This window comes from Citrus sinensis, chromosome 2 (assembly GCF_022201045.2).
Source record: "Citrus sinensis cultivar Valencia sweet orange chromosome 2, DVS_A1.0, whole genome shotgun sequence".
In the NCBI taxonomy this organism is placed as follows: Eukaryota; Viridiplantae; Streptophyta; class Magnoliopsida; order Sapindales; family Rutaceae; genus Citrus; species Citrus sinensis.
This window is the reverse complement of record NC_068557.1, coordinates 32,652,133-32,667,053: the sequence shown is the minus strand read 5'-3', so window position 1 is coordinate 32,667,053 and position 14,921 is coordinate 32,652,133. Positions and strand designations below refer to the sequence as shown.

At 34.6% G+C, this 14,921-nt stretch overlaps 4 protein-coding genes across 5 annotated transcripts; 2 read left to right on the top strand and 2 right to left on the bottom strand.

Annotated features, from left to right (window-relative positions):
- Positions 1-115: 115 nt before the first annotated feature.
- Positions 116-2,198, top strand: LOC102611527 (hypothetical protein). Its single transcript, XM_006467211.3, has 2 exons — positions 116-650; positions 1,706-2,198. Exons 1-2 carry the CDS (start codon positions 389-391, stop codon positions 2,044-2,046), a joined length of 603 nt encoding a protein of 200 aa, XP_006467274.2. The 5' UTR covers positions 116-388; the 3' UTR covers positions 2,047-2,198.
- Positions 2,199-2,406: 208 nt separating this feature from the next.
- LOC102611818 (acyl carrier protein 3, mitochondrial) lies at positions 2,407-3,836 on the bottom strand. 2 transcript variants are annotated; one of them, XM_006467213.4, is made up of 3 exons: positions 3,669-3,836; positions 2,859-3,076; positions 2,407-2,731 (listed from the first exon to the last, which is right to left on the bottom strand). In XM_006467213.4, the coding sequence occupies exons 2-3, from the start codon at positions 3,063-3,065 to the stop codon at positions 2,552-2,554; spliced, it is 387 nt and encodes a 128-aa protein (XP_006467276.1). In that variant the 5' UTR covers positions 3,066-3,076; positions 3,669-3,836; the 3' UTR covers positions 2,407-2,551. The 2 variants fall into 2 exon arrangements, with proteins under 2 accessions (XP_006467276.1, XP_006467275.1); XM_006467212.4 differs by lacking the exon at positions 3,669-3,836 and adding an exon at positions 3,174-3,339.
- A 1,281-nt stretch (positions 3,837-5,117) lies between these two features.
- Positions 5,118-7,883, top strand: LOC102612304 (SNF1-related protein kinase regulatory subunit beta-2). The gene is made up of 4 exons (XM_006467214.4): positions 5,118-5,648; positions 6,307-6,485; positions 6,603-6,765; positions 7,403-7,883. Exons 1-4 carry the CDS (start codon positions 5,475-5,477, stop codon positions 7,727-7,729), a joined length of 843 nt encoding a protein of 280 aa, XP_006467277.1. The 5' UTR covers positions 5,118-5,474; the 3' UTR covers positions 7,730-7,883.
- Positions 7,884-8,597: 714 nt separating this feature from the next.
- On the bottom strand, positions 8,598-12,066 carry LOC102612606 (oligopeptide transporter 3). Its single transcript, XM_006467215.4, has 6 exons — positions 11,430-12,066; positions 11,216-11,313; positions 10,204-10,773; positions 9,866-10,121; positions 9,538-9,720; positions 8,598-9,453 (listed from the first exon to the last, which is right to left on the bottom strand). Exons 1-6 carry the CDS (start codon positions 11,922-11,924, stop codon positions 8,836-8,838), a joined length of 2,220 nt encoding a protein of 739 aa, XP_006467278.2. The 5' UTR covers positions 11,925-12,066; the 3' UTR covers positions 8,598-8,835.
- Between the last annotated feature and the right edge of the window lie 2,855 nt (positions 12,067-14,921).

The following is a 14,921-nucleotide window of genomic DNA, read 5'->3' as shown; positions in this document are numbered from 1 at the left end:
CGCAGACGATAAGAGTAGGCTACCTACCTACATTTTAACTTCCAATCCAACCTCCACCTTCAAATTCTACTATTTATTCAGACTTCTGTACCCCTTCTTCATGGCTTAACCCCTACTTTTGTTGAGTCAAAGTACAAGGGGTATGAATGTAATCTTACGTATGTCACTAAGATTGAGAAGCAAATTAAAACTATAAATAAATTAAAACCAGAAGTGGGATTGCCTCTCTTTTATATATATACTCACGCACGCACGCACGCACGCACACGTTGTCTCTCTCTCATATGAAAAATATTGACCAACCTAGCTAGCTTATATATACATATATACACGTACGTAATACAAAGATTTTTATTGGAAACAAAATTAAACTAGAAGCGCAAAGAAGATGAGCTACTTTTGCGGCAGCGGCAGCAAACTTGTGAGGATGATGAGTTACTTGATGATTATAATCATCTTTCTTCTTGAGGGTTCAATGGCGGAAGAGGAGGAGATGAGCTCGTCATACGAGTTGTCGACTAGAGAAGAGTTGGTGCAAATGGCTGGTTATGGAGAGGAGAAATTGTCAACGGTGCTTGTCACCGGCTCCGTTCTCTGTGAGGCTTGTTTGCATGGTCAAGATGATCAGCTCCGTGCATGGCCAATTACAGGTAAATAACCACTTTCATGAGGTTAATTTGATGATCATCTTCTATTCTTCTGAACTTCTCTTTCTATATATACATGAACATCAGTAACAGAGTATAACCTGCTATGATTATTAGTGCACACACTTGCATGCATGTATGTTCTCTCTCTCTCTCTATATATATATACACACACACACACACACCTACATACATGCTTTCTTTTATTAATTTTCTTTTTCATTTTAAATTGCAGTCATTCCGATCCTGCATGCTAGCTTTAATTCTAAATTTTATGTAGATATTTTTACACCTCTTTTCGACCCCTTGTTGTTGTAGAGATCAAATATATACGTATGCATATATATATTAGCACCACTTGTAATTTAGATCGATGTTAAGCAAACCGTATGTGTGTGTGTGTGTGTGTATAGCTAGGTTCATTTTGCTCAATTATGCAAAACTTCAATTAGTCAAGAAATTAAGTGGCGTTAAATCCTATTGACAATTTCACAAGTGACTTATTCTCTGTGTATTTCCATAGCGTCTTGTCAAATGACAATTAAATCTTGTCATCAAAGAAACCTTCCAGGTTTAGGGCGAACGTCATGCAAGTATTGGTGAAAAGTCGCCATTAGGTAATTTATAACTTTCAAGCTGATGCAAAATGAAGCAACACATACGGTGTTTCGTGGGAACTTGTGTTTTAACTTGAATTGCTGTGAAACCAATAAGCTGCTTTTATATTATTATTATGTCATTAAAGTATAAAGTCCCTTTTAAGTGAATAGTGATTAGATCAAATGGTTAGTTAATTTTTCATTTTGGTTCGTCCTCATTGATACCAAAAATGAAACTCCATGAATGCACGAGTCACATCATTATTTTAACAATTTGCTCTTTTAAGACCTGGAAATTAAAAGAAAAAAATTGCGTTATATATTGAAATTAAAAACTAGATAATTACATAGAATTTGAAATGAAATTGACAGTTTACAGGTGTAATTAAGGGGAAAAAAAATCTGAACCTATTTACAATCACAAGCATCATAGTCTGGTTTAATTTTAAATTTTTGCAGGTGCTTTGGTGAGTGTATACTGCCATAACAGCCATAGAAAGATAATATCAAAGACTCAAACATTTACAGATGAATATGGAGATTTTATGATCGATCTTCCTTCACACCTACATGCAACTCCCAACTTGGACAAGACATGTTCAGTGAAAGTTCTTCGCCTACCCAAGAACTCGCACTGTCGACCAGCTTATGTCAAGAAGCACAAAGGACTAAAATTATCCTCGGTTGGGAATGGCATCCGCACTTACGCAGCTGGAAGAATAGGATTCTTGCATTGGACATCGAAACCTTTACGGGCGTGCACTGGCAAAGGAATCAGCGACAAACAGATTGCATGGTAGACATATAAACACGGTGAAACAAGCAGATTGGGATACGACGACACTATGGCTCATCGATGGCGCTTCAGTCACAATATAGGGTTCTATCCCACTCTAGCTTTTAGCTTTTAAGTATATATTGGAAAAGGGAAGAAGAACGTTAATGGCGGGTAGTGCATGTATGTAAATAATGATGTTTTGCTGCAATGCGAGCCTTGAGAGTGATGTTTTCACTTTTGAGTGCTGATAATAAAATACTTGATGATATTTTGTCACATACCAAGTTCCGGTGAAGATGTATAGTGGCATGTTATTACTTTTGAGTTAAAATAAGAATGGATTACAGAAGGTAATCAACAACCAAAGCACTGACAAGAGGGATAATCAAGAACAGGAAGAGTTATACTATATAGATTCTGCATCTTTTACATCCACAATAACAGGAAATTAAGCAACCTGGCAACCCAAAATTCAAAACCAAAGCATCCACTAGGCACATGTAAATTAGAAGCAACATTGGGACTTATCATTCTTTTTCACCGGCTTCAGAAGCAATGTATCTTGCAACATCTGCACAGCACGTAAGCTTATCTGCTTTCTCTTCAGGGATTTCAACGGAGAACTCTTCCTCAAAAGCCATGACGAGCTCCACCCTGTCTAAACTGTCCAGGCTCAGATCTTTTTGGAAATCAGCTGTTTCAGTGACCTGGTAATCATATCACACACATAACAGTTCTTGCCCATTTTAAACAACCCAAGAAGCAGTGTACTCTAAAAAACAGCCTAATTAAATTGGATCATGGAAAATTGCAGAGACACCATCAATTAATTACCTTATGAGCATCAGTTTTGTCAAATTTCTTAACCAGTGCAATCACTCGATGCATTATTTCGTCAGGATTGGCACTGGTTGATGCACACATCTGCCGACTTAGTTGCTTGAGAACATTCCTGCTCCCAGTCCCAGTGTAGGACCAGTAAGTTTCATTGAATCCCCTCACCCTAACATACCTCAAGATGGTTTCTTTAATGTTTTGCATATTCAGAGTAGCTGAAATCAAATCAAACCACAGAAGACTTAGATTACAGGCACATGTGCAAACCATATCAAGATAATAGAAAACAACAATCAGAGGAAAAACACCAACCGTTGAATTTACAGATGAGTTCAAACCCTCCATAGTATAGAGAATGCATAATTGTAAGACAAGTATTGAAAATCCTAGAGAAGTTTCAAAATGGCATGCCATATATGGACAGCAATATTGATTTATATATATTCCACCAACACCAACCAAGGAAACTTCCAGGAAAATTCTTGGATTAAAAAAGAACAACACGAGTAGTACCGGAAAGCTTGACATGACATGGCATGACACGACAATGTACAGAGAATTATTAGTAATGGCGTTTGCATTACATTAGCATTACATACATATTCAAAGTTATAATCTTTAGGACTCATATTATTTATTCAATTTAGCGCCTATATTTATATTTATAGGCTAATACGATATTAAAATTTCATTCCCAGAAATCAAATAAATACAAAGAAAACAGATCAGAAGAAACCAAAAAAAAAAAAAACAAACAATGGCAACTTAGAAAGCATCTGGCGGCTTACGAGGAAAGTGGGAACTCACCTATGCAAATGCAACGGTTTCTGCTACCTGTTTGCTTAATTGCCGCAGAGAAAAAGAGTTCGATGACTCGGATGCCTCGTCATTCAAAGTACAGCAATGTCACGTGGATCGTTTTTAATCTACTGGGCCTCAAAACTGGGCTTCTTCTGCGTTCAACTAAGTAGAGCTTTTAACGCCCCTTAAATTTATTTCTTAAAATACTCTCAGAAAATTGATAAAGTATAAATTCATAAATTAAAATTAACTATCTTTTCATAAAATTTAAATTGTATAAAAAGTTTAAAACATTAAAAATATCTAAAAAAGTTATCTTATTATATAATTTCTATTTTTATAATTCTAAATTCTTATAATTTTTTTAAAAAAATTAATTAAAATTTAAAATATAAATATAATTTTGAAACTAGATGGATGTAAAAAGTTTGTCAAAATAATAACTTATATAGGTGTTTAATTGAATTTTCATTCAAAACAAAATAATGCGTTAATTTATATTAAGTTATTTAAATAATTTCAATTAAAGGGGAACTTTATGAGAAATTTTGAGGGGTATTAAAGAGTTTACTCTTATTAATTATCTTGATATTAAGAGGTTCATATGGGTCTTTTGAATTAAAAAAAAAAAAAAAAGCTTTAACACTAACGTTCCTACCCATTTTTTATCTTCAAAATTTTGATATATGTCAATTGATGTATGCTATCTATACGCAAACACGGCAACTCTCGTATAATTCATCACATATATATAAAATGGTAAAATAAATAATCACTTAACATATGATAATTTACAATATCCTAAGTATTATATCACGTTTAGTTGAGGCTCAAATTTTTGAATTCACTTTCAGTAAGTATTATCCTTGCGATCATTATTCTCAAATGCATATACTCAATTTCAAGAATATTTAGATGGATGGATATGATGTCAATTTTATAAAATATGTCATGAACATGTGCAGTGCAATTTGTGTTTAGTTTATAGAACATACCAATAAATACAGAGCAATCACACATTATCATATGAAATACGAATAATGCTTTGAAACATAGAGGTGCATCTTCATATGATCATAATGCATGTCCCTCTATATATATATATATATATATATATATATAGTTCATTCTTATTGTGAAAAACTAAGCATGAAAATTGATGACGTGGGAAGAGTTATATATTATTAATATTAATAATAAGGGTAATGCTAAGTTACATGCATGTACCTTACATCCCTCTCACATGAATAGTATATAGATACTATTCATGTGAGAGGATTGTAAGATATATACATGTAACTTAGAGGGATCCTAATAATAAATATGATAATTATTTATGTTCCCCTTTTGCATAAAAACTTGAAGCACGGGAAGAAGGAAAAGAAAGGGCAAAGCTGAGAGAGTAAGGGAAAAGACTGTGTCAAAGAATGACGTGACAATACACAGACATATATATATATATATATATATATGTATATACTGCACAGCGTCAACTCGCCCTCCACTTAACCCCCAACGAAGATACACGATAGATAGATAGATAGATAGATGCATCCAACATCTCAATCTCATTCATTGGATTTGGGCCACCATTCGATCTTCCAAATTCACTGGAGTTTATTAATAGTATTACTCTAATAATTTACATTTCACTTTCGTTTTTGCCATCTATATATACTTCTTTTCTTTTCTTTTCCTCAATTAAACTGATATTGATTTTAATTGAATCATGAGGGAGTGATAGGGAGATATTACAATTGTTTTTTTTTTTATTATAAATAATTTGGTTCAATTAATTTAGAAATAATAAAAATGGGGAATGTGAATGCAAGAGAAGATGGAAGTAATAGTCCATCTGGGGTTGAAGAAGGAGAAAGTAACAATAGTGTTCAAGAAGAGGGCATAATTGTGCCAGATGGATTGATGGGTCAATCACCTCCTCACAGCCCTAGAGCCACTCACTCTCCTCTCATGTTCACTCCTCAGGTTTGTTTTTTCTCAAATTCACATTACTATCTCTTTTTAATGTTTTAATTGGAACGGGTATTTGTTTTTTTCCTTCGGTTGAAAGGATTTAGATTTCTTATGCTGGCTTTATGATCAAGTTTGTATTGTCATGTGTATTTGATTGACGGTTATTGGAACGGGTATTTTATGATCTATATATATATATATATATATATTTTCTACCGGTATCAGTTTGTTTGAGGAGTTCTATTGAATCCCCTGTTTTAGAATTCCCGAGACGCTATCAAATTTGATACTGTTTGTGCTTTGTGCTGCCACTTTTATTTCTTGTTATGCTCAACTGTTGTTTGATCTAATTTCTGGTAGATTTCCTAAGAATTTTTTATGCCCAACAGCCTGAGTCAGAGGAACCTTTTCTTCACTGGTTACTTTGTGTTATTAACATTACCGAGGCTGTCAATTTGGGTTTGGATCTATGAACTGGTGCGTGATCACTATGTATCGTGATGGTCAGAGGCTCATATGATATGAAACGAGGCCTTTTTGTGTCAATTTGGAAGAAAGTTCTGAACTTTTGATTTTTCTGAATGTAAGAAAGAACATGCTTGCTAGCTGGAGTGCTAAGGAGAATGTATGCTCATGTTGATGCTTGGCTTGTTTCTGTAACTAATTCCAGGTCCCAGTGGTTCCATTGCAAAGACCTGATGAGATGCAAATTCCTAATCTGTCCTGGATGCAAACTTCTTCTGGTTATGAGGACATGGGTGACGGGGTAGGAATTCCAACAATGATCACCTGGAGCCACGATGGCTGTGAAGTAGCAGTTGAGGGATCATGGGATAACTGGAAAACAAGGTGAAGAAATTTATGCTTTCTGTATATTATTTTAAAGAAATTCATTTCATTCTTTGTTCATCCATTATGAACTTACATCAAAGTGTCATACTTATAACCTTTTGTGCTGTTGACTAGAATTGCCTTGCAGAGATCAGGGAAAGACTTCACTATTATGAAAGTACTGCCATCAGGTGTTTATCAGTATAGATTTCTTGTTGATGGACTATGGAAGTACGCCCCAGACTTGCCTTCGACCCAAGATGATGATGGCAATGTTTACAACATCTTAGACTTGCAGGTAAATATTACTTTTATTCCCCTTTATAAGTATGCATGTTTCATAGTTGCAGTAACATGTCATTCTCTTTTAGGATTTGAATGCAGCTACTGGTGTTATTTGAATTCGCATATTTGAATTCTCATGGGTATCAAAACTTCTTAAGCTAAAATGAAAGAATTTACAAACCTATCTCTACAGAGCTCTCAACAACGAAGATACGCTGAAAGTTTTAGAAATATAATTCTAGCTGGATTCATATATCAAGCATAAACTGTTTAGTTCTCTCGACTGCCACAGCCACACTTGCTTTTCCTACTTTCCTTTTTACCTTGCTCTTGCAATACTTTCAACATGACGATCTACAAACACTCCCAAGTGTTATGGTTATGATTTTTTTCCTTTCTTTTTTTTTGGAGTAAAGTGCATGGAAGTTTTCATTTATGATTTTTTGAGTTTTCTTCTATATACTCTAGTATTGGAAGCGAATACCTTCTTCTGGTGATATTTTGATCGGAAGTTTTCAGCTTCTGTGATTTGAGCAAAGGTCTGATAGGTTATGGTAGACAAACACAATTTGTCAGGCATGTAGCAAAAAGTAAGAGTTGTTGCTTGACAACACAGATCTCAGTAGTCATCTTGTTGATATATTGTGTAGGAATATGTTCCAGATGACCTTGAAAGCATATCTAGTTTTGAGCCTCCTCAGTCTCCAGAGACGAGCTACAACAACTTGCAACTGACTGCTGAGGATTTTGCAAAGGAACCGCCATTGGTTCCTCCACACCTTCAAATGACACTGCTCAATGTGCCTGCATCATACATGGAAATTCCTCCTCCTTTGTCAAGACCTCAACATGTGGTCCTTAACCATCTCTATATGCAAAAAGGGAAAAGTGGCCCGTCTGTGGTGGCACTTGGTTCAACACATCGATTTTTAGCCAAATATGTGACGGTGGTGCTCTATAAGTCTATGCAGAGGTGATAGTATACTATACCTACGATGACTTTATAGTCTTCAATCCCTATATGTAGTTAATATAATTATGGAGAGGTAGGTGCTATGAGAATGGATAAAGTAGCAAGGAACTTAAAAAGTAATGCAAATATTTGATGGCCATGATCCAACAATTTCTTTATTTGTTCTTTTTACAATCTTTTATTGTCTTGCGCAAGAAATTATACAACTGATTCAAAAGTAGTGAGGAGTCATCATATGGTTGAGAAATATTGCCAAAATTTTAATCTCTATATGTAGGTAATAATACAGTCCTAGGATTTTGGACTGTAGCCCCTCGATTCATAGCTGCCTTGGCATTCCCATAACTGTAGGTTAACATGATATTGCAGCTGTCTTGTTTAGCAATCGATATTTGTTAGGTTTGAGGTGAAATTTATAGGAGTTACAGGGAAGATTTGAGAATCAAAGTTATAGTTCTCTTCCAATGATTAATGGTCCAGAGGAAACGAAACAAAGAAAATAATGATAGCGTGGGAATACACTACCCCGATTGTAGATGGAGTTTAATGACTTGATTTCTCTTCATCTTCCTCATTTTCCCTCATTGGAAAAATACTGTATGGTGTTAATTGATTATTTTGTCATTTTCAAATAAGATCATGCGGTGTTACAGTTAACTTTGTAAGCATTTTGTCAATTTTTTTTTTAATCCAAATGTCAGTGTTCCTGTATTGTTTCTCAGATAAGTAGGCACCTTAGTCTTTTGTCTCAAGCTGACAGTCACTTTAGGTCACAGGACAAACTTATAAGGGCTTCCTTAAAATAATTCTACGTTCGTTCTCCCAATCTTCATACAAAAGGATGTGGATTTCTTATGCAAACCAGCACATAATTGAATAAGAAACAGGACTAAGATTTTTATTTATACTGTTAGCTACTAGAAGGTACCACTTATGGTAGCAAACTTCCGCCATCAATCTTACAAAGTAGGCTATCACCTTCTCTTCAAACAGCAGTAAAAGTAAATATGTACAAAATAGCGTAGCAAAGGCTTAAATGACTTAGCCTACCCAACATTGTTTCCCTTACAACTGCTCAATATTTTTAACCTTCAATTGCTGCATACATGACTACTTAAAAACAGGGCATCCTTCAACTGCAATTCCTGGTGCAGTTGGACATGTAGCCAAAGGACAGTGATCAACATGGGTGCCCCACCACTTCAAATTTATGTCATTATTTTGCAAAGCAAAGAACAACAGAACACCCATGAAAGCTGTTCCAGCATCCAGAGCTGCTGACAGAACATAGTTATACTTCTGCCACCAACGCTTGTGGTATCGGAACACAAAGTAGTTGAAGATCATTCCGGTGATAAGCCAGCTTGCTATGTTGGTGGGAGTTGCTGGTGGCATTCCGGCAAAGCCATAGGATATAACGGGAATGTTTATCAAAGGAATCCATTTCTTTTCAGGGAACACTTTGCTCAGTACCCAAACAGGAACTGGCAAGACGGCTCCTACGAGGAATAGCCATACCAAATTACGGTACATTCCTCCAGGACCAAACAACCGTCTTGGTCCAATCAGACCCCATATTACTGAAGCATCAAATGTTACTCTGTACTTGGGGCAAGTCCATTGGCTGTCGGGATGAAGTGATTCGACGTCACAAATGTTCTCAATGCTCTCCAACATCCACCATGCCACTCCAAGGTTCACCACACCAGACACTATAGTACCAACCAGCTGAGAAAAGAGAAAGCAAAATTATTCTTTTTGTCGATAAGTTAGCAAAACCAAGAAGATGCAAGATTTTTGAGCTACAAGAACCTGAGCAGTGTACATGCACCGTGGAGGAATTTTCATGTAGTGCCCAAGTTTAAGGTCAGATAAGAAAGATAGAGCATGGATGGTACTGATTCGTCCGTAAATCTTGAAAAGCAGATTTGCAATTGGTTTTCCTGGTAGAACATACCCAATCATGAATTGTGCTATGATGTCATATCCAGGTTGCTGCAAAGTCAACACAAGAACATTAACATGTTAATCTTTCGTTGTTTCAGCTCTACTACTACTACTACTACTACTACTACTACTACTACTACTACTACTACAACCCAAAAAAAAAAAGATAAAATGATAAGATTTGGTTTGTTACCTGGTTGGTAGTTGCTTGAATGACCCCAATGGGAAGGGTAACAATCCAAGCCAAAGCAAAAGCAAAGAGCATTCCCCACCATTGCAGTTGCACTTCATCTTTCCATACAAAAGACATCAATAGAGAAAGGCCAATACTTCCCAGTAACAGTACATAGAACCACCATTGAGGCACTTGTTTGTAACTTTTCATCAGTCTTGCATGGACATCCAATTTCATATTCTTCATTGCCGACCTGCTTTGCTCCAGTATGGCACTACACAATAGAAATCAATTTAATTTCATTGATCAGGAATTTTACCACAAAGTGCTTACAAGGGAGCAACAAAGAAACCTACCTTCCATGAAAAAGAGCCACATGAGTGAGGGTGGATGTAAATCTTGCAAATCCTGATCCAATTGACAAGGCAAACAGGGGGCTAAGGTAGAGCTTCCCATAACTGTTATAAGCAGGAATATTTAGATCATACTGTGGTGTCAAGATCTTGGTGGTATCATATTTGTGCCCACTAGAAGTGAACAGCTGATTAGAGAATATTGGGAACTTTCGAGCATCAAAAGTGTCGAACTTCCAGTAACACAGAGGGACAATTATGTAGATGAACATAACAAAGCCAATCCCTACATTAAGAATAGATGTCCACGGTGTCACGAGGGGACTGCCATGGTAAGCTGAAATCCCAGCCCAGTCAAGTGTAAATGCACCAATACCAAGTCCATGATAACCGGAACCAATTTGCTGTGCTGTTATACTGTGAGGCCATGCCCAGCAAACCCATGAGAAGAATGTCAAGATCGGGAACAGGTAGCCAGGAAGTGAATAATAAGCAAAGCTTGCTGCCAATACAATTAGGAAAAATTGCATCCGCGTTAATCCTTTGCTTTTCGATTCCTTTTCATGAAGTGCTCTGTAACAACAAAGTTATTTGCATGGGTGAATATGAATTATTCTCAGTGGAATGCAAAACAAGAAGTCAAGAAGCTAATTATATTTGTTCAATTACTTTTACCCAATTCTTTCTACCTTTACCAATGATCTTCTAGGAATATAGACATGTAAAAATTCTAAAGTCACAACCACGAACAAATAAAGAAAGTGAGCTTATTTAGAAATTAAAAACCAAGGAGAATAAAATTATTTGGCATTTTCAATGTAGCTTTAACCCCACAAAAAATTGAAGACTCAACTAATTCAATTTTGTAGTTTCGGGTCCCACTCGTGGAAAATCTAATGTTCCAAAAGTTCAATCTCTTTCTTGCTTTCCTTTCTAACATTTTCCCGTGAACCAAACAGAAATAATAATTTAGAAAATTACCCAAACAGAAAGAAAATGTGAAAGGCACACAGACCTGAATAGAGAAACCTGAGCAAGATTTGAAGGCCACCACATCTCCACAGGATCAACCAGGTACCTCCTCAGCATCCCAGCCCATCCATATCCCAATATCTGTGTATATATATTTATACACCACCAAAAGTCACATTATTTTTCCCACCGAAAAAAAAAATAACAATAATAAATCAAAGTTGCAAATAATTAGAGTTAATTTTTTTAAAAATAACCTGAGTAGTCAAGACTATAAGTAGCCCACAAAGAAAATTCAAGCTTTGCTTATAATAAGCTTTCATAACAGTTATGGCACCAATGGAGTAGGCATCACCCCCACCAAAAGACACCCCACAGTTAGCAAAGATGGTGATGATCACATGCTCTTTAATGTTAAACGGTCCAGGATTCAGGCTAAACCTCCAACCAAGAACCTGAAACTCCTTGTTGGGAAGAATCCTGGCCATGAACTTGCCAATTGGAAGCACAGCAATTTGCATAAGGATTGCTGAAATTGTGAGCGGCTGCGTACGGAATGTGAAGAATGTGTTGAGAAAGATGAGCAACGTGCATGAAGTTAACCCAAGAAACCATGCACGAAAAGTCATCACTGGCATCGTTGGATCGTCAGTTTCAGGCACAATCAAGGCAACTTCTTCAATCGGGCATCTCTCTTCTGTTGAGTCTCCGTTTGGATTTTCACTACTTTCTGTCTGAGTCTTGGTTGCCATTGTTTCTCAACACTCCAGAGAATACTGCTGAGAAAATAATAACAACTACAGTTTCTTATCTTTAAGACAATAAGTCACCTGTAAGTACACTTTCACATGTGTGAGAATGTTTAGTACTTCGCTAATTCGCTTGATAAGTGTGTGGTTACTTACCAGGCTGTATATATACACACACAACACACCCACATACATACATGCTAATACATACGTGCGTGCGTGCGTGTGAAATGAGGTTGATTTTTTAGGACGACGATGCCCTTTAATTTTTATTTATTTTACGAATTTGGCAATGTTTCTTGACCTTTTGATCTGCCTTGTCAACTGAGTTTACCTATTGATCCGTCTATGGAGTTCTGTGACGGCTGATAAAGTGTGGACTTCAGTGATCACAATAATGCCCTCATATGGAAAATGCTCGCATGTTAGTTGATACTAGTCTCGTTAATTTGTCTGTCTATCTTGATTCTTGATAACAACCTTTCTTTCTAAATGATTGAATTAACCAGTTATATATATAAATAGGGAGAGAAAAGACATCATTATTTTAACAGAGTGAGGATCCTACTAATAAATAAATAAAATATCGTCTCTGATATATTTAAATATGTATTTTTTTTGTATTTTAGTATGCATATTCACTTTAACATCCTCACTAAAATACAACTATATAATAATAATTTTCTAGTGATAACATTATCATTTTAATAAAGCGAGGATGTTACTAACAGATAAACAAATTACATTTTTTTAATATTTTAGTGTACATCCTCAATAGAGAATGAGTATATATATAAATATATTCATGAATCATGTAGGTATTATCTCGACTGTGTTATCTTGAGGAAACACTCACTACAAATTAAAATTACAAAGCTCTAGCTAATCCACATTCCACTCAACAAGCAATTATAATAATATTCAATTTGATATATAGGTTAAATAATTTGTCATATTGAGTAGCTTATTCCAACGGGACTTTGATATCGTTTAAATTGATTGACATAAAATAATATGAATTGACCAAAAAAATATTTATATCATTTATAAAGATTTATTTTCAGTACTAATCATTTATAAAGATTTATTTTCAGTACTAACTCAATGATTAAAAAAAATTAGTTTTTGTATTATTTGAAATTCAATTTGAAAAAAATACTTATCATAATTGTTTTTAGTTACATCAGTATGGTTAATTATATCTTAATATTCAAAAGAAAAAAACAAAACATACTCGTTAATTATAATGTGTTAATCATTTGAGTTGAGTGTGTGAACTAACTCCTAAATCAACCACGTGTGATTAGAGTTTAAACAATATTGGATTGTCTTCTAATTAACTGGCTAGTTGCTTGCTGCTGCCTGACATTCTGATGACATCAAATTTGGACATCTGTCAATAATCATTGATTGTCTCGGGACTGTTTTTGGTAATTAAATGGCAAATTCGTCACTCTAATCCGAATTAAGAGGAAGGGTTAATTGGTAAAACGAAGTGTTTTTGGAGGAAATATTGGAAAAGTGGTAATGGCTGCTTATTGGTGTAAAGTGCTCCCTTTCCAACGCGTGGGAAAATCACATGCTCAGCCGCGACTGACACACTTGCTTCTTGGTTTGAACAAAAGACACCTTGGCTTCACATGTGCTTTCTGACTGTGGGATCCACCTCGACTCGTCCACGTAGGACTGTAGAGGTTCCACTACCCTGTCCGGATTACCAGGTAGGACCAAAACTCGTGTATTTCTCATGTCCTCTTTGGAAGAGCCAAGGATAATGGGATCCACGTGGCGACCATGCTAATGTGGTAACTTGCTGTCTCCATTGATAATTAAATAAATTGTCCATTATGAATTGATTAGATATAATATTAATTTAGCATTTCCAGATTCATTTTTCAATCGTATCATATGCAGTAAAATCTCAAAATAATAATAATAATAATAATATTGTTGGAATTAAAAAAGTATTATTTTAACTAAGTTATTTATTTATCAATAAATTAATAATTTATTAATTTAAGTTTTTTATTAATTTATTGATAAATTAATGTTTATTAATTTAATTTAAGTTTTTAAAAAAAAAATTAAAAAGAGTTTTGTTGGTACACGTATATATTTACTTATAAAAGAGCACAAATGGTGTTGTTTTGAGTCAACAGTATATCTTCCAGTAGCTATGTATCCATCGTAGTATAGCTCCATTAGGAAACTTGTAATTACACAATTTATTTTTCTTTCTTCATTCGATTTGTATAATCATGTACGTATGTATCATTATTGTGCAAACATTTGATATTAAGGATGAGTTTGAGTTCAATTTAGGAAAAAGAAAAAAAATAAACATATTTACATGTATATTTTGTTAAGAGTTGAATTCAAATAATTGAAGATGTAAGAAAAAAAGAAATTGCTTAGTGTTATGAATTTTATAATTTATTCATTATTAATTTTTATTTAATAAATTATTAATTAATATTTACGTTGGGCCCAAATGATTCAAAATAATTATTATCTTATACATTTAGTGAATTTATTAATTTAGTACACTAGCGAAATTAAAAGATTTTATTATTTAATCAAGATTGTTAATTTATCGAAGTTGACATTTTACTTACTTGTATACAGTGATGAAAGCATTAACCTAGTTACAAAATATCACTTACGATGAAAGTTAATTCTCCTTTTAAATATTTGTTTATTTAACGAGATTTAATTACCAATTTAACATAAGAAACCTGGGAACTCGATTGCACGACATCACAACATACCTTTTACGAACTAAAGTTTTGTAATAGCATTATTATAATATACGGAAGACTTTGTATAATAAGCAGAGGTTAGAGTTTGTTTCTTTTCTATTTTGGTTAAAAAAAAAAAAAAAAATCCAATCGTTCTTTGACAGAAATATATACATACATATATGCTCCATTAAATCCTTTTTTTTTTCTTTTTTTTAAAGAATTTTTCTATCAAGCGTTAGAACTTTTGATGCACACAAGA